The sequence below is a fragment of the Hyaena hyaena genome, unplaced genomic scaffold, assembly GCF_003009895.1.
Source record: "Hyaena hyaena isolate Hyena2069 unplaced genomic scaffold, ASM300989v1 scaffold_823, whole genome shotgun sequence".
Taxonomy (NCBI): domain Eukaryota; kingdom Metazoa; phylum Chordata; class Mammalia; order Carnivora; family Hyaenidae; genus Hyaena; species Hyaena hyaena.
The window spans coordinates 208,808-226,653 of NW_024081456.1; the positions used below are offsets into that span (position 1 = coordinate 208,808).

General features: G+C 60.7%; 1 protein-coding gene across 5 annotated transcripts in view; it reads left to right on the top strand.

The window, feature by feature from the left end:
* Positions 1-17,558, top strand: part of SEC16A (SEC16 homolog A, endoplasmic reticulum export factor) — a 31,602-nt gene extending 14,044 nt beyond the window's left edge. For 4 of the 5 annotated variants that reach the window (XM_039219622.1, XM_039219624.1, XM_039219626.1 and 1 more), the window contains 25 exons: positions 68-233; positions 1,126-1,268; positions 1,798-1,859; positions 1,965-2,103; positions 2,475-2,720; positions 3,702-3,799; positions 4,440-4,521; positions 4,732-4,849; positions 4,974-5,085; positions 5,251-5,356; positions 6,041-6,181; positions 7,099-7,212; positions 7,427-7,604; positions 8,119-8,343; positions 8,756-8,838; positions 9,730-9,876; positions 11,331-11,411; positions 11,601-11,657; positions 11,755-11,866; positions 12,205-12,342; positions 12,587-12,681; positions 13,394-13,468; positions 14,192-14,251; positions 15,117-15,194; positions 16,075-17,558. In XM_039219622.1, coding sequence (XP_039075553.1) covers positions 68-233; positions 1,126-1,268; positions 1,798-1,859; positions 1,965-2,103; positions 2,475-2,720; positions 3,702-3,799; positions 4,440-4,521; positions 4,732-4,849; positions 4,974-5,085; positions 5,251-5,356; positions 6,041-6,181; positions 7,099-7,212; positions 7,427-7,604; positions 8,119-8,343; positions 8,756-8,838; positions 9,730-9,876; positions 11,331-11,411; positions 11,601-11,657; positions 11,755-11,866; positions 12,205-12,342; positions 12,587-12,681; positions 13,394-13,468; positions 14,192-14,251; positions 15,117-15,194; positions 16,075-16,143 — 2,925 coding nt within the window. In that variant the 3' untranslated portion in view covers positions 16,144-17,558. The remainder of the gene's footprint in view (positions 1-67; positions 234-1,125; positions 1,269-1,797; positions 1,860-1,964; positions 2,104-2,474; positions 2,721-3,701; positions 3,800-4,439; positions 4,522-4,731; positions 4,850-4,973; positions 5,086-5,250; positions 5,357-6,040; positions 6,182-7,098; positions 7,213-7,426; positions 7,605-8,118; positions 8,344-8,755; positions 8,839-9,729; positions 9,877-11,330; positions 11,412-11,600; positions 11,658-11,754; positions 11,867-12,204; positions 12,343-12,586; positions 12,682-13,393; positions 13,469-14,191; positions 14,252-15,116; positions 15,195-16,074) is intronic. The other variant, XM_039219625.1, reaches the window with a different exon arrangement.
* Positions 17,559-17,846: the final 288 nt, after the last annotated feature.

The following is a 17,846-nucleotide window of genomic DNA, read 5'->3' on the forward strand; positions in this document are numbered from 1 at the left end:
GTCCGCCCGTGTGTCTGAGTCTCCCGGGCTCCCAGGGGCTGATGGGTCCTGTGCGCTCTTTCCTCAGAGTCAGATTTACAGAAATCACGGCGTGACTGCTGCTTCCTACGAGGCCCCGCCTCCCCCGGACTCTTTGCCTGGCGATTATGCCTACGACAACAATTTTGGCAGCGCCCAGGGCTTCGCGGAGTACGGCTATGCTGCCGAAGCCGGTTGGGCCACCACGGAGCAAGGTGTGTGTGCACTCGGGGCCCCGGCGCTCCCGGCTGAATGGGGACATCCGGTCACGCCGCTGGGGGGTCTCAGCCTGGGACGAAAGAGGGAGTGAATTTCGGCCCTGAAGGCACTGGCAGCGGTCTGGCCTGGTCGTCTCTGCAGAGTAGGGACTGCTTTGAGTCACAGAGCTGTCACAGGGGCTGTTGACATCCCTCAGGCTCAGACCTGAGCAGCCCAGCCTGTCTGTGGCACCCACGTCGGTGTGGCGCGGAGACCAGACTCCCGCCAGGTTCTTGGGCGCGGCTGCCCTCGGCTTCCCAGTGCCAGCCGTTTGGGTGAGCAGTTTGTGCAGAAACTCCTAACTCCCCTTGAAAACCCGCATGGACTGGTCACCTGTGCCACAGTCTCGACTCCTCTCTGAGGTGTTCAGTCAACTGCTCTTCCCTGGAGAAGCGCAGAGGTAGGTGTTGGAGCCTACAGGGTGACGCTCCTCTGAGACCTCCTTCCTCGTCCCCTCGTATGTCCCCGTGCTGCTCGCCATCAGGAGCCGGCGTGTGAAGGAGAGCTGGGGGGCCACGGAGGCTCTGGGGGTGCCTGAGCAGCCAGAAGCCAGGATGCTGCTTCCGAGGGACCCGTGCTCCGTGCACGCGGCTGTTTTTAAAGGAGTTTTGTTTTCAGAAGAGGGTCGCTGTCATGTTTAACGATTGAAATGTTCTCTGACACACACCTGAGCTCTCTTTACTGGGGGACGTTGAACCGCCGCCACCTTCCCATGGGCAGCCAGGTCGCCATGGCCGGTATAACCTGTGGCCGCGGCTGTGTGGGCGTCTCGAAGTCCCGTACCGTTGACCTAGTTGGGAAGCATTGCAGACTGACGAGCTGTTTGGTGTTCACTTCATTTACATGTAGCTCCATCGAGACCAACTTCTCCTGAGAAATTCTCGGTACCACATGTCTGTGCCAGGTTTGGTCCCGGGGGTCAGCTCATTAGAGTGACTCCAAACCTGCCTTCAGAAGGACAGCCTGCCCTGGTCGAGGTCCACAGCATGGAGGTAATTCCGTGGGTAGGGATTCCGCCTCGCGGGGCTGCCTTTGCAAAGTGTCTGTCACCGGGGTCTTTGGTCCCTAGATGTTCCTGTCGCGCTGGGTCATGGCTGATTCAGACAACAGCATTTTGATCCTCAGCAGTGGGGCCACGTTAGACTTGGTTTTCTTGCGCATTCGTTTTCCGTCTTTATTCACATTTCTGGTTCAGCGGGGAGGCCCCTGCTCGTATCACCTTATCGGTGGATGTGGGTCACTGGGAAGGGCGCCCGGGTGCAGGAGGCTGGGGGGGAGGTGGGCCCTGCAGGCCTCTTTTCTGTGCATGTGTTAGGACCCTGCTTCGGGGTTAGAGGGGAGGCATGGTTCCCACTCCTTAGAATTGGAAAGTCCCTGTTGTAAACCAAACTTGCCTGTGCTCTGTGACAGAGGGGCAGCAGCCCTCTGGGTGGCGTTGACAACCTCCCAGGCCCAGGCAGCCGCAGCCACGGCCCCTGAGCTGCTCTCTCTCTCTCTCTGTGCCCCCCCCGCCCCCCGCAGACCCTGCTGCAACACACACCGGACCAGGAGGAGATGCGCTCATTCCCGGGACCGCTCGGCAAGTATGTCCCCGTCGGAGCGCCCTCCGCGTCTGTCCAGAGGCGGCTGCTGTGCTCGGCCTCACGGTGCACTTGTTGCTGTTCATTGAGTGTGTGTTCTTTTTTCAGAGATGACACCCATAAAGTGGATGTTATTAATTTTGCACAGAACAAAGCTACAAAATGTTTGCAGAACGAAAATTTAATTGACAAAGAGTCTGCAAGTCTCCTTTGGAATTTCATTGTTCTCTTGTGCAGGCAGAACGGGGTGAGTGTCCCCCTGTCCCCTCCGGCCCCCCGCACCCTTGAGGAGCTGGGCGGGGTTTCTCTGCCAGGCTGTGTCGGCGCGGTCACCTCAGGCCTCGCTCAGGAAGAGTGTCGTAGCGGCGATGTGGGGGAGGGGAATTCGGGCCGTGTGGTTTGGGGCGAGGGGAGGTTTGGGTCCGCCTGCTTTGTCAGCCTGTCAGGCAGTCTGTCAGTGTGTCCATCCTGCTCCTGGCTGTGTCACCGGTGGTGCTTTGTGCCCGGGAGCGTGCTTGTCTGAGGAGTCGTGTTTGGTCGGGGTCTCGCCCGACCATGAGCGGGAACGGCTGTGTGTGGTAAAGCCTCCCGTTCTCCTTCTCGCCCCGGCCCTCGCAGACCGTGGTGGGGACGGACATCGCGGAACTTCTGTTACGAGACCACCGAACGGCCTGGCTTCCTGGGAAGTCGCCCAACGAAGCCAACCTGATAGATTTTACATCTGAGGCGGTAGAGCGGGTGGAGGACGAGGAGTCCGGGGAGGCACAGCTCTCGTTCCTCGCGGACAGCCGTGCAGCCGCCCCCGGCACTCTCGACAGGGAGACGGAGAGGTTCCGAGAGCTGCTACTTTATGGCCGCAAGAAGGTGAGTGGGGGGGCGGGGGGGGCTGGGGCAGGAAGCGCGGGGGTGCAGGCCCCTGCCGGGAGCGCCGGCGTCCTAACCGGGACTCGGCACCTGAGATGTCGTTTGTGTGGCGTTGATGCGACCTCTCGCGTCAGTGAAGATTTTCTTCCAAGCAGGTTTTACTTGTTTGGCAAATAGATGAATTTCCTGTGCTCGGGCCCTGCCCCCGCGGTGTGCAGGTCTCGGGGCCAAGCGAGCACGAGACGGAAGCGACAGTGTCCTCCCCAGCAAGGCAGGAGCCAGGTGGGGCTGCTCGCCGGGGCCGGGCCGACTGCGGGGAAGGCCCAGGGTGAGCCCAAGGGGCCGCGTGTGGGCCCTGGGGGCGGGTCTGCCCGGCCCGAGGTTCGTGCTGTTCTAGTGTCTCGACAAACTCAGAAAGCTCACGTTTGATAAACGGTCTTTCCGTGGACATCTTCTGACTGGTTGAGATTATAAAATCTGTCAGGTGTGCCTACTGTTTACCTCTACCACCCGTGTCCCCGGAGGTGTCCTCTGAGCCCTGCCCCGGGTGGTTTTGGGTAGAGGGAAGGCTGCCTTAGGAAAGCTCTGTGCGCGTCGAGATGATGGTCGTGGAGGCCTCGCGTAGCCTGAATGGGGAGTGCGATCCCTGGGGCACGTCCCACGGTGGAAGTGACGGTTTGGAGGTGGCAGTACCGCTTCTCGGTCACCCTGGTTCTGATCGGCGTGCGTGTTCTTTACGTTGCTAGTAGATAACCAAGCACTGCGTGTGGTCGCAAACCTACTACCCCAGGGACTTTGCAGCTAGGGCGCGTGTGACAGGTGGACTTCGTTTCTGAACCGGGAGTGTGCGCGGGCAGAGCTTTGACTCCCGCATTCCTTGGAGTGCCCGCGGCGGTGCCTGGCGACACGAGCTGCTGCTTCTGCCTGCTTGTGTCGGGGAGATCGTTCTGGTGGCTCACGTAACCACAAAATGTCTTGCAGGACGCCTTGGAGTCTGCGATGAAAAATGCCTTATGGGGACACGCTCTTTTACTGGCCAGTAAGATGGACAACCGGACACACGCCCGGGTCATGACCAGGTAGAGAATCTTGCCGTGTAGCCTGGTTCTGGGCACTGCCGGCTGGCCCGGTCGCGCTGCCTGCTCAGCCCTGGGAAGCACAGTGACGTGTCACGTGTGCCCCGGCAGGCGAGGAGCGGGGGTCTGCCCTGCGCGGCGCCGCTGGCCCGTCCTTGTTTGGCCCTCCTCCTGGGGTGGCATTGCGAAGGGAGGGCTAGACGTTTTGTCGGTCGTGCAGTCTGTGTACACTCTGTAAAACCACTGGTTTTCTCGGGCTTTGCTTTTTTAGCTCCTTTTTTTAAAAGAATTTTTTTAATGTTTTATTTATTTGTGAGAGAGAGCGAGCGTGAGCAGGGGAGGGTCAGAGAGACAGGGAGACACAGACTCTGAAGCAGCTCCAGGCTCCGGGCTGTCAGCACAGAGCCCGACGCGGGGCTCGAACCCATGAACCGTGAGATCATGACCCGAGCCGAAGTCGGACGCTTCACCGACTGAGCCCCCCCCCCCGGGCCCCCCGTGCTTTCTTAGCTCCTTAATTGAGATACCGGGACCTGTGAACTTTGCCCGGGTTAAGTGTCATTGAAGGGCCGAGACCAGACTTGGTTTTGTGCGTCTTTTAAACGGGGCCAGTTCAGGTCTCGCTGACTTTCTGTCTGCCTAGGTTCGCCAACAGTCTTCCAATCAATGACCCCTTGCAGACCGTGTACCAGCTGATGTCGGGCCGGATGCCCGCTGCATCCACGGTTAGTGTTCAGGGGCTCGCGCGGCGCCGCGGCCCAGCTGTCTGTCCGGGCTCGCTCCTCTGGCAGAGCGCGTCACAGGCTGCGAGGCCTGCAGTCCCCTCTCGGTCCTTCTTCCTCCTTGTGCTCTTTGAGCTCATCCAGTACAAGATGAAAACGACACTCTCCTCTGAGGAAAAGGGTTTATTCTGTTTTGCGCTTTTCTGACCTTAGTGTTGTGGAGACGAGAAGTGGGGAGATTGGAGGCCGCATCTTGCTATGATCTTGTCCAACCTAAGCAGCAACGTGGATGTGGAGTCCCGGGCGATGACCACCATGGGCGACACTCTAGGTAGGTCAGGTGCGGGCACGGGTGGGAGGTGGGAGAGCACAGGACGCCCATGTGTGGAAGCCGCTGCCGGCATTTCTGGGAGGACTCGGGGTCACTGACTGTGGCCTGCTGCTTGTCTCCTCAGCTTCAAAAGGTCTCTTAGATGCCGCGCACTTCTGCTACCTCATGGCCCAGGTCGGATTAGGGGTTTATACAAAGAAAACCGCAAAACTTGTTTTAATTGGATCGAATCACAGGTGAGGAACTTGCCGGTATCTGTTTTCCTTTAGAAAGAAAGCACCCCTTCTTCAGCTCTCCCAAAACGGCAGGCGACCCGGGCAGCAGCCCGCCCCGCCCACCATGTGGAGTGAGGTGCTTCTGGGTGACTTGCTCAAGGACTGAGTTGCCTGTTTCCTCAACAGTTTGCCGTTTTTCAAGTTTGCGACCAATGAAGCAATTCAGAGGACAGAAGCCTACGAATATGGCCAGTCTCTTGGGGCGCAGACCTGCTCCTTCCCCAGTTTCCAGGTACACCGGGGCCGGGCTGCCCAGCGTGGGGCCGGCGGGCGGGCAGCGCTAACACGCCTCCGACTGCCGAAGGTTTTTGAGTCCTTACGCGAAAAGCGATAAAGCGGTTTTAGAAGTCGTGAGGAGGCATTTGATCTGTGAAGCTTGAGAAGTAAGCCCTGTTGAGTTGAGGATTTTGTTTGCATATAAAATGCTTGTTGAGTGTTTGGTTTCCAGTACTTTCCCGGCAGCAGCTTATAGCATCGCGGGGAGAGCGCAGTGGGAGCCGGGACCATGTGGGTGTAAATGTCGGGAGCGGAGCGAGCCAGCGGGGGCGGCTGTGCTGGCGGGCGGGCTGGGCAGCGGGCTCCTGCTGGCGAGCCGGCCTCACCCACCTAGTAAGCGGGTTGAAGGGAACGAGTGAGTTTCCCAGAAGCTCATTTGTTGACTTTCATTGAGGGTCCCTTGGGGGTCCCCCGGCTGGCTCTGTCTGTGGAGCGTGTAACTCTTTATCTCGGGGTCGTGGGTTTGAGCCCTATGTCTGACGTAAAGGTTACTTAAAAAATGAAATCTTACAAAAAATAAGGAAATGAAAGATGAGATCCGTGCAGGAACAGGGCTTGGCGCTGTGAGGCCGCTCCGGCCTGGGGGGGTCGGGGGCTGGGGAAGAGCCTCAGGCCACTCCGCCCTGTCCCCTGGCCCCAGGTGTTTAAGTTCATCTACTCGTGCCGCCTGGCGGAGATGGGGCTGGCCACGCAGGCCTTCCATTACTGCGAGGTGATTGCCAAGGCCATCCTGACACAGCCCCACGTGTACTCCCCGGTGCTCATCAGCCAGCTGGTCCAGGTAACGTCCTCTGGAGCGTTCTCCCACTGACACTGGGCCGACGGGACTCAGGAGCTGAGCGGGGCCCATTGGGGCGCTGGGCCTTCCTTCTTGAACGGCTCCCGGGATTTCGACGTTCTCGGGCCGGTTCCCGGGGTTGTGTGCGTTAGCATAGGAGCTCCTCAGCCCTCTCGCCTCCGTGTAGAAACTGAGCAGCAACTTCGTGCCCCGGAAACTCTCACCGTGGGCCACTCGAATCCAGCGGTGAACGGTGTGAGCTCCGGAGCCCTGGCTGCTCCGTGGCCCGCCTCCGTGTCTTGCTCTATAGAATGGGGACCACGTGACTGGCCGCCGGCAGCAGGCGAGGCACAAACGGGACAGGACGGGGCCCAGCGCATGGGGACACCCAGCACAAGCTGCCCGCTGTGCCAGGGCCCCCTCCCCCCGGGACTTCCGTTCTGGAAAATGCACTCACTTGGTAACTCGGGAAAGTGTCGTATTACGAGAATTTTTAGACAGTTACGAAAATAGAGTAATGAGTCTTTCCGCCAGCTTCAGCAGCGAACGTGGGGCCCTCTTGTCTCATCTGTCCCCACGCCCCTCACCATTGCTCTCCCCCCACCGCCCATCGGAGCGTATGCACTTCCGGGTCCGCTCAGCATTTTGGTCGGTGAAGCCAAGTCCGCGGAACCCGATGTTGGGGCTACAGACCGCCGGCCCCTGCGCAGCTGGGCTCACGTCTGGGTTCGCGAGGGAGGCGTCGTGGCCCCCAGCTCCCTTGCCGAGATCTCGGCATCGCCAGCCGCTTCAGCGCAGGCCCGCGGCGCGCCTCAGAAGTCCTTCCTGGGTGACGATGAAGATGCCTTCGTTCCCGGGCCCCCGTAGCTTGCTTGTGGTCCCCGGCGGTAACAGGCTCCTTACCCTTCGGGTGCGTCTAGGTTGCTTCGCAGCTGCGGCTCTTCGACCCTCAGCTGAGAGAGAAGCCGGAGGAGGAGTCCTTCGCGGAGCCTGCCTGGTTGGTCCAGCTGCAGCGTGTGGAGAAGCAGGTCAAGGTGTGGGGTTCACTCTCCGTCTCGGGAGGCGTTGTGTCAGAGACGTGCCGACGGGCGTGGTCCGTGCCCCTGTTTTCACGCTGAGGGTGTCGGGTGTCAACGCTAGGATTTCAGAGACACACGGATCCCCCGGCTGGGGGTGGGGGCGGGGGCTCCTGAGGCGCGGACACGGGGCCCGCACGGGGCTGGGGGAAACGCCTGCCGTCTCCCGTAGGAGGGCGCCACGCCGCGGAGTCCGGATGGGGCCCTCTCTCAGCGCTGTCCCAGCCCCCCCAGCCCTGAGGCTGGGCAGCTCGACGGCCCAGGACCCACCCAGCCAGGCAACCCGCTGCTGGCGCCGCCTGTGCCGAGCGCCGAGCGCTTTGGCCAGGGTGTGCGGCTGTTGCCATTAGGTGAGCCCCATGCCCCACGTGGAACCTTCTCATCCTGCCTCCAGGAGAGCGGAGAGGGCGTGCCTCCGCGCACGTCAGCCTCTCCTCTCCCTCTGTGCTTACTCCCTCCATGAGCCTGTCTGGTCTTGAGGCTTTAAACATCGGCTGAGAGGGTGGGGGGTCTGCTGACCCCTGGAGGCGCAGGCCGGGAGGGCTCCCTGAACGCGTTGGTTTCGGGCAGCCGCTCCCCAGGTTGCGTTGGGGTCTCGCTGTCATTTAGAGCCCTTGCCTCGCGTCATACTTAATGACGTCCTCTCTCTGGGCCTTAAGAAGTGTGTGTTCTGCTTTTCCCCAAACCACGGAGGCCCCCGCACCCTGGCACTTCCTGGTTTGGTGCCGGTTCTCTTGCACATAACGAGAGAAAGGCGGCCGCGCAGAATGACGTGTGAGATAAACGGTCTCCCAGCCGCCAGTCTGTGTCTCCGAGTGACTGGCATTTGCCTGGTGATCTCAGGCCGCTGTTTGCTCTCTGCAGCTCCGCCGACGCTCCCTGCCAGGGTGCCGCTGTTCCCGGTGCCGCCACCCCCGGGCCCCCTGGAGCTGGGGCCTGGCTGTGGGCCCCTGGGGTCTGCACTTGGTTTCCCAGAGGCCTCTGGGCCTGACGCCGCAGCTCTGTACCCAGGACCTGGCCTTCCCGCCAGCGCACCGTCTCTGCCGGAGAGCGAGCACCTGCCCCAGGAGGCCGCAGGCCAGGACCCAGGTGGGTCTGCCGCGATGCCGGCCCCAGAGCACTCGATGGGGTTCAGTGTCCAAGGAGGTGGTTGGTCGTTTGTACTCGAAACAAGTTGCATCGCCTCCTGCCTGCTAAGGGTTCTGGAAGCTGTAGGTGGAACGGCTAGTTGATGTTCATGTTAGCTTCTTTCGTGACTCGGCTGTTCGTGAGGACGCGGAACGGAACTGGGTGTCCCGGGTGTGGCGAGCCGGCCTTGAGGTGCGCCCGGGCCAGGACCTCCTCCGCGCTCCACTGTGGCTCCCATGCTGTGTACTTGGGCACCGCACGGTGTAGACCTGGCTTTGAAAACGAAACCATTTCCAGTCTCGGACTCAGGCCCGTGCTGTGGAGGCCAGGGCCCGCACGAAGCTGCCACCGTGGCTCTCTCTTCCCTTGACAGGGCTGATGGTGCAGGAGGCGCTCGGGAGAAACTCGCTTCCAGAGCGGAGAGAAGACGGTTTTGGCGGAAAGTTTGCTCATCTGGTACTCTGCCGCTTTTTGTTCTTAAGCTGTTTGTTTCTGTAAACTGCATCGATTAGGAGCCCAGACTTGTCAGTCTTGTCTTAAGTAGAAAGATGATGGTGAAGATTAGGAAATTATCCTTTAAATTGCTTTTCAGCAGAAAAGTTTCTCTGAAATAATTTAGCTCCTTACACTATGAAGAGTTGGGGGAAATGTTAATGAGGAAAAGGCTCATCTGATGGTATGCAGATACCTTATGGCGAGGAAGTGCCTGTTTGTAATGAAACTGCTTGCAGTGGAGAGCCTGCCCACCCTCTGCATCTCGCTCTCTGCAGTAGAATCCCTGAAAATCTCACTGGTTTCTTAAAATTGAGATTTCGTTTTATCGGACGTGTCCGGTATAAACACCACCTCTGTTTGCTCTTGTCTGAGTGGGTTGCGGGGGGACGGGGAGGGACGCTCTCTGCACACTGCCTCCTCCAGCCGTCTTTAGAGAGACCAGACCTCTGCGGGCACACAGCATTATCTAAACTTCTGTTATGCGTTCTGCCATAAGAATAATCTATTTTCGTGTAGAATGACAGTTGGTCTGTTTTGAAAATGGGGTCTTCAATCAGCGATAAGTATTTTCTAAAAAATACAAGCCTGTCTTTTAAAACGCCCCTGGCCTGCTGTGCCCAGTCCCCTCCCTTCCTGGCAGCCCAGCAGTGCCCCCTGAGCTCCCAAACCCCCTTCCGACTCCCGCGGGTGCCCCGATAGACTTGCTGGCTGACTGCAGGCACTGGGTGGGGCAGCCAGCCCAGCCCCCGCTCACTCTGCCCTCTGCCCGAGTTACCTGGCCCCTTGGTGGTGTTCTAAAGGCCCTTGGGGAGGTGCCCCGGGTGAACCTGCTCCCCCGTTGCCTTGGGACAGGGCTCCGCCAGGACGTCGCAGGACTCCGAGGTCCCTCCGGCATGGGAGCGTGCCAGCTCCGGCGCCCTGCAGCCGCCTCTCACGTCCGCGCCCGAAGGGAAGAGGTCTGCGCCGGCAGCTGGCAAAGAGGCCAAGGAGCCTAAGAAGGTAGCACGCGGCTCGGCTCCGGCACGACAGGGGCCACCGGGCCTGGGCCATCATTCTTTTGTCAGTTGGGCCACACGGTTTGGGAAGGGTCCTAAGCGCACATGAAGCACGAAGCTTCATGAACGTTTGTGCGTCTGTGTCCCGAAAGGGGTATGACCCAAGTGGGGTTGGAGCAGCGCAGCCCCCCATGCCCGCCCCATGTGTTCAAGGCCTGTCGCCGCGCAGCCCCAGAGGGTGGTCTCTTCTGACCTCTGTCACCAGTGGCTGGTGTCTGCTGCTCTGAGGCTTCTTACAGGGGAGGCCGACCTTTAGATGCCCTCGTGTAGGAGCATAGGTTGTGGGCAGGTGCACCCTTGTATTTATCCTTCGTCTCGGTGATGGACGCAGCCGTTGTGTTCGTGTGGGGTTGTTACATGAGCAGTTCTGGTCTGTCTTCCTTTGGCGATAGCGCTCCTTTCTCTTGGAGCCCCAGCCTGGGAAGAGGCCCGTCCTCTTCCACACTCTGGGTCGGCTTTCTACTCTTCGTGCTAGTTAGCTTATGAGGAGCATGGTTCTTTTTGGGGGTGGGTGTATTTTTGTTTTTTATTTATTTATTTTTTAAGTAGTCTCCACACCCAACGTGGGGCTTGAACTCACAGCTCTGAGACCAAGAGTCATGTGTTCACCAACTGACCCAGCACGTGCCCTTCCCCCACTTTTTGAAGTAGTACATGGTTCTTAATATAGTTCAGTTTATCAGTTTTTTTTAACGGCTGGTGTCTTACTGAAACCCGGCGTAAGGCAGAGGCGCAGGCACTGTGAGCTGCAACGTGATGCGTCAGCGAGAAGGGGCGCAGACCCGTGCCGCTCTCCACAGCAGAGCTCCGAGTGACAGGCTTGAGGGCACACGCGGCCGCCGTTGCTCCTTCCCGGTTTCTGTTTGTTCTAGAAGAAGCAAAGCACAGGATTCGAAGAATAAAGTCCGTGTCCCTGACACCTAAGTTCTCCTAGCGGAGGACCCGGGGGGACTGTTCCGAGCGGGTCCCACAGGACTTCCCAGCTGTCATGCCACTGCTCAGTCTGGGAGACCGCCAGAGGCCGCCGTCCGTTGGCATTTAGACAGGAACAGCTCCAAAAGGCACATTGTTCACGTTTGTAAATTGTGCTACGATACACATGACGTAGAAGTTACCGTTTTAACCGTGTTTTAAGGGTACAGTTCAGGGGTGTCAGGCGCATTCAAGCTGTCGTGCATCCACCCCCCATCTGTCCCCAGAATGTGTCCGTCTTCCCAGACTGGACTCTGTCCCGTTACACACGGACCCGCCCTCCCCTGTCCCCTGCGTCTGTGGCTCCGAGCGCTCGCCCCTCCTGTGAGCAGACCCTCCAGGGCCCTCCAGGACTGGTCCTCCGCGTGGGGCTCCCCGCACCCAGCGCCGCACCCTCCATGCCGCTGCGGTTGTTTCTGTGTGCAGAGCGGAGAATCCTGGCTATTTCGCTGGCTGCCCGGGAAGAAGAGGACAGAAGCTTATCTGCCTGACGACAAGAACAAATCGGTGAGTGCTGTAGGATGGGGCGCTGCCGGCGGCGGTGACTCAATGCGACGGTGTCGCCAGCAGCGGTGGTGCGCACGGCACACCCCAGGCGGGCGTCCCCTGGGTGCGCGGCGTCAACGCGGAGCCACACTCCAGTTCTGTTCCGCCGAGTCTCCTGACCTCTCTCTCTGTTTTTCCCGATGGTGGCAGATCGTCTGGGATGAAAAGAAGAACCGATGGGTGGATGTAAATGAGCCCGAGGAGGAGGTGAGCTGGGATCCCCACAGTGTGGCCGTGGGCGCCTGGGAGGCATCTGTCCGTGCCTGGTGACCTCGCAGGTCTCTAAAGCGCTTTCCCTCCGCAGAAGAAGGCTCCGCCGCCACCGCCGACCTCCCTCCCCAACGCCGCGCAGGCTGGGCCCCCCGGTCCCGGAGGTCCCCCCAGAGCCTCTGTGAACATGTTTTCCCGGAAAGCAGGTAACAGAGTCAAGGCAGAGGTTAGACTTTGACAACGTGTTTGTTGCCCCCAAACGGCAGGGTGTAGGGACCGTGGGTGTGTGTGCAGGCGGGACACGGTGTCAGAGGGTGAGTCCCCAGAGAGATGCCTGTGTCTAGACCCCAGGGCCCTGCTCAGAGACCCTGCGGTACTAGCGGCGGCAGCGCAGTGCACGTGAACTCGGGCTGTGAGATGCCCCTCCCCCCATAGAAGCCAGCGCTGCGCCTGCGCTGTGGGGGGAGCCGCGTCCGCGTCCTGGGAAGGTGGGGCCCGGGGCAGCGGGTGCGCTGACCTGTGTTCACCGCTTGCCCCGGTGCAGCTGGAGCCCGAGCGCGCTACGTGGACGTGTTAAACCCGGGGGGGCCCCAGCGGAGTGAACCGGCTCTTGCCCCTGCGGAGTTTTTTGCTCCTCTTGCCCCGATGCCGATTCCTACCCACTTGTTCGGACCAAACACAGGTAGGTGGCACGGGACCTCCTGACCTTGTACCTTCTTTCTGAGGGCCCGTGGCCTTAGTCTCCCTTTAAGAAGAATGACCAGCTGATGTGCAGAGAGCCTGGGGTCCATCCGTGCTTGTTCATGGAGCCCTCTCCGTGTCCCCACAAGTGCACTGTGGGGACCCCTTCCCCTGGGGTGGTTCTGCATGAAACCCCAGCAGTGTCATGGGTGGAATGACAGCCTCCCACTCTGTCCCCTTCACAGACGCAGAGGAAGGCCTGCCTGCAGAGGGGGCCGGCAGGGAAGGGCAGGCCCCCGCGGGGGGACCGGTCAATCCAGAGCCTGCCTCGGAGCCCCAGGTGAGCCCCCGCATGAGCCCCCAGGCAAGCGGTGCCTCGGGGATGGGAGGAGGGACAGGGAGCATTCGCCCCTCACCCCCTCCCCCGGAAAGTCAACCTGCCCTTTGTGTCATTCCCGTCGCGCCCCGGAGAAGACTGTTTCCATGGAAGTCTTTCCCCTGAGCGCTGTCCCCGAGATATGGATCGTGACCACGTGGTGCATGTGGTCCGGTATCTTTGGCTTCCTGAACTCACAGTCTTAAAGAGATTTAAGAAAATAATTTTTTAAAATGTTTTATTTCTGAGAGAGAGAGACAGCATGAGCAGAAAAGGGTCAGTGAGAGAGGGAGCCACAGAATCTGAAGCAGCTCCAGGCTCTGAGCTGTCAGCACAGAGCCCCACACGGAGCTCGAACCCATGACCTGTGAGATCATGACCTGAGCCGAAGTCGGATGCTTAACCGCCTGAGCCCCCCAGGCGCCCCTCGCTGCTTAATGCTTAAAGGGTCACGTAACTTCTCAAAGCTTCTGTTTGCTGTTCTGTGAAACAAGGTGACAGGACACCCACACACAAAGTCATCAAGGGGCGCATGGTCTGAGTTCCCCAGAGATGGGCTGTCGTGAGCCCCGCGGCTGCTCAGCGGGGCACATGCTCCGAGTGGGGCTCCTGGGCCGGGGCTGGGGCGGGGGCCTCACAGGACTGAGGGCTGCGGCCTTTCTTCTTTCTCTCGCAGGTGTTGGGCTCACCAGCGTCCCTCCCTGGCCCTGAACTCCCACCCACCCACCAGGACGGCTCCCAGGGAGGAGAGGTAAGCCGCTCCCACCCCTCGGTACCTGCCCGGAAGCTGGGCTGAGGACCTCACCCGTTCGTACCGTCCAAGTGGCTTCATCCTTTTAAGTGAGAACGTTGAGTAGGAAGAGGCAACGCAGCAGCTCCCTGGCGCTTAGAAGGCGTGTCTGGGGTCCCGCGGCGCAGCGGTGACTGTGTCTGCGCGGTTGTGCGGGAGCCGCGCACAGAGCAGGGCTCGAGCGCCCGCGGCCCAGGCCCCCTCGGCACAGTAGTGCCACGCTCGCTCTTCTCCCGCAGCGCGAGGGTAGGCCCCTCCCCCCAGACTGACGGTGGTTTCGTAAAAGATGTTTTCATGTTTCTTATTTATTTTTGAGAGAGAGACAGAGACAGAGTGTGAGCGGAGGAGGGGCAGAGGGAGGCACAGAATCCAAAGCAGCTCCAGGCTCTGAGCTGTCGGGCTCTGTGCTGACAGCACCTGCTTGAGATTCTCACTCCGTCTCCCTCCGCCCCTCCCTGCTCTTTCTCTCAAAGTAAGTAAATAAGTGTAAACTTTTTTGTTAATTAAAGTAAAGTAAAACCCTGCCTGTTAACGGAGGAGGTTGCAGCTGACGGTCTGTGTCCCGGCTGGCCCGCGTTGATGGAACGGCCCCACGCAGCTCCGGGGTGGACGCGGCCGCGCGGGGCAGCAGCATGCCGACCTCTCACTCGTCTGTGGTGTGTGTGTGTTCTTGCTGTCTCGTAGCTTTCGAGCTGTAGCTCACTGAGTTCACTATCACGTGAAGTAAGCCAGCACCTTTACCAGGTACCTGTGGCTGGCGGTTCTCACTGAGCCCGAGTTGAACTGGGTCGCCTTTGTTGTCCCTTTGAGAGCGCTGTGCTGGCCTGTGTCCCGCCCTGTCACTAACACAGCCCGCCGCCTCCCCGCCCGCCCTCCGCTCGCCACGGGATGCAGTGTTCCTTTCTCGCGGTGTCCTCGGAGGCGCTCTTGAGCCGTCCGCTTACACTGGTGACCCAGCCGACCCCAAAACGTTCCTGGTGAACGACGGACTTTTTTGCGATTGTATTCTTTCCGGATTGTTTTTGCCAAACGGCGGGCCTTGGGTGTCGCCTCACCGCATGTGAGGGTTTCAGAAGCCCGCCGGGGGCCAGAGAAGTTCCAGTTTCTGGTCAAGCGCAGGGCGTCCCTGGGCGGGCGGGCGGAGCGAGGCAGCGAGGCTGTCCTCGGCGGGCGGGCAGGGCGACGCAGGAAGACTTCATCTGCTGTGAGGCTCGCACGACGAAGCTTTCCCGTTGCCTCCACGGAGGCTGCACGGGACTTTACTTATTAAAACACTGGGTCCTATAGTTGGACGCTCTAGGTCTGAGGGGGTCAGAAATACCTACTAACCGCTTCCGGGTGGCACTCGGGGCGCCCCGGGGCCGGGCACTGCCTGCCGTCGCGCGTCCTGCTCCCTGAAGCACTGTGCTCTGCATGCTGCTCTAACGTGCACCTTTTCCCCGTGACCCGCTCGGTAGTGAAATCCAGTGTCAGAACGAGTGTCTTCGAGCTGCTTCTGTGGCTTCCTTAGAAGTGCCATGGGGGTTACTCGGCAGCGGCGTCTGCTCACAAGGGAGACGCGCCGCTGTGTGCTGTCGCCATGTTGAGACGGGCTCTCTGTGCTTCTCAGGCTCCCAGTGACCACGCCGCTGCAGGGGGCGCCCCCGGGGCCTCCGTGCCCTTCTACAGCCCCGCTCAGTTTGCACAGGTGAGTGCCCTGCCGTCTCCGGCCCGCCTCGCTCTGGGCCCGCCTCCCCTCTGCCGTGCCAGCCTTGGGCCCCTTCACCGGGCAGCCCATGGCCGCAGCGGGAGAATGCTCCTGAACGTTCTGTTTCTCTCCGCCTCTCGCTCCTCCTCTTCAGTCTCATGCCTGTAGGGTACAGACTGGCTGCTGGCTTGGGGGGAGCTGAGTAGGGGGGTGGGGGGAGGGGGTTGGGAAAGGGGCTGTCTCTGCATTCAGAATGTCAAACCTCACCTGACCCTGGGTGTCCTCACGGCTGGGGTGGCCGGGCCTGCCCACTGTCAGCCGGGCTCTCACCAGCCTGCCGCCCTCTGCTTCGACATGTCCGCAGACGAGGCCGCCTCTCGGCCCCCTGCCCTGCCCCCCAGGCTCCCGCCTGGCTGTGCAGCTGCTTTTCCGCTTGGGGACCAGGTGGTGCCTCTCCTTCCGTCACCACCGTCTCGCTTTCCGAGAGGTTTTGATGGCTCACTTCAGCCCAAGTAAATGCCTGGTCCGGCCGCCGCCCACTCCCCCCCGCCCCGCATCCCTGCCGTGGCAGTCTGGGCCGCCGCCTGTCCCTGGGTGCTCCCCCCTCCCCCCCGCCCCGCATCCCTGCCGTGGCAGCCTGGGCCGCCGCCCTCCTCGGGTGCTCTGCTGCAGGGGCCACCTCCCTTCTCAGCACCCGACCAAACGGCAGAGGCCTTCAAAGCGAATGTCTAGACCTGGTCCCAACTCGGTCCGTTGTCAGGGCTTGCAGAGGACGCGTGCAGCCCGCCTGTTCTGTCGGGGGAAACGGGCCCGCGGACCGGAGTCCCCACGGCCTCGGAGGCTGGCGTGTGGAGGTCCACCCTCTTCCTTGTCTTTCCAGACCTCTGCTGCCTCGGGGGGCTCAAGGATGGGGAGGATTGGCCAGAGGAAGTACCCGGCGTTGAGCTAGAAGGGTCCCTGTCCTGCAGTAGCATCTAGAACCTTCGAATTCTGCTCTCCTGGGAAGTCAGACGGACTGATCGCCTGCACCTCCCTTGTGTCCCCACATGGGCACAGCGGTGACTCCGCGTGACTGTGCTCGCACTTCCTTCTTCACCACCTGTCTCCAAAGCGTTGCCGGGGTTTGGCCCACGCTGCCTTTCCGGTGCTGGGCGAACAGAGGGGGTCTTTGGCCCCATCTCTCACCTGACAGTGACTTAAGGGCAGCACATCCTTAGTCGCTCAGGAACGCTGCACCGGGTGAGGCCGGAGCCGCCTTCGCTGCACGAGAACGAGGGCACCGCTCTTCGGTAACGGGGTGTCTGGGAAACCTAACCATGCTCTGCCGCCCCCCCCCCCCGCCCCCTGCCGCTGGTCCTTCAGGACGCCCAGGGGAGAGCGCACCCCGGCCTGGGAGAGCCCCCTGGGGTGGGGGCACTGCAAAAAAACGCCTCAAGGAAACGTGGACCCGGTCAAGCTTTCCAGGGAGGCCCGGTCACTGAAGTGCGTTTTGTCTGGTGGCAAAGATGTTTCCAACGTCACTTCCCTCTGCGTCTGGGAAGGGGTCCCCCAGGGCCGTGTTCCACGTGGACCTGCCCGCCTACCCCACCAAGCCTAAACCTGCCGGTGACGGATTCCATTTGGGTTTTCTTAGTATGGGAGTAGCCTAGTTAGACGACTCCTCACAGAAACTTCTGGATTGGCACGCTCTTTGTGAAACAGTCGATGTACTTTCTCATGACCGGTCCTCACAGTGCAGAGTTGACACGCGCTCGGACTCTGAGCCTTCTGCCTCCGTGTCTCCCTCCGCCCCCCCTCCCCCACCGGGATCTTCAGTGGGTGGCGGGCTGAGCCCACAGAGGGAGACCCCAACCCCACCCCCCCCCCGGAGCTCCAAGCTTTAAGGCTTCATCGACTGTTCTTAGAATTATTCACATTCTTGTTAAGTCTGAAGAGACTACAGAAAAAAAATTAAATATTTATAAGAATCATTAGGAAATAACTTCTGTAGGTTCTGCTGGGGACATAGTTGGGTGTCGTAAATCTAAGTGCGGAAATGGTGTGAATGTGGAGTTTCCCCGCGGCTCACTGGGCCCCAGAGGAAGGGTGCGGAGCGTTTTCCCACGTGTCACCCACGGGCACACCTGGATGCGTTTGTTCTTGTCACTTGGAGACAGGTGGGGCCTGGCTGCCAGGGGCAGTGGGGGCCCTGGGACCAGAGCCCCCCGCCGACGCCCTCTGCCCGGCCTGCCCACCATTGCCCGCGTGGACTGCCAGCGACTTTTGATTCAAGAAGCTCCCTCCCAGGACAGGCGGGAGCTGCTATTTTTCCTAAATGCAAATTGTTACACTGCAAATTGATAAGTAAAGTATTTTGCGCTCGCAGGGCTCTGTCACTTGTTTCCTTTTGTTGGTGGGTCACCATCAGGGCCACAAGGCGGCAGGTACGGCCGGAGGGGCTCCTCTGTCTTGGGTGGGGGTGGGCCTGGCGGGAAGCCCCTCCTCCCAGGGCAGCAAGTGAGGCGCGTCCATTGGGCGGGGCGGGGCCGGTGCGGCCGCAGGGCCCAGGAAGCCGCGGCTGGAGAGGGGTCTCCGGGTTCGCGCGCGCGTGCGCGCTGGGTCCTCCGGCCGCCAGGGGCCGCTGCGGGGACCGCGCCCGGGACGCCCTGTGCG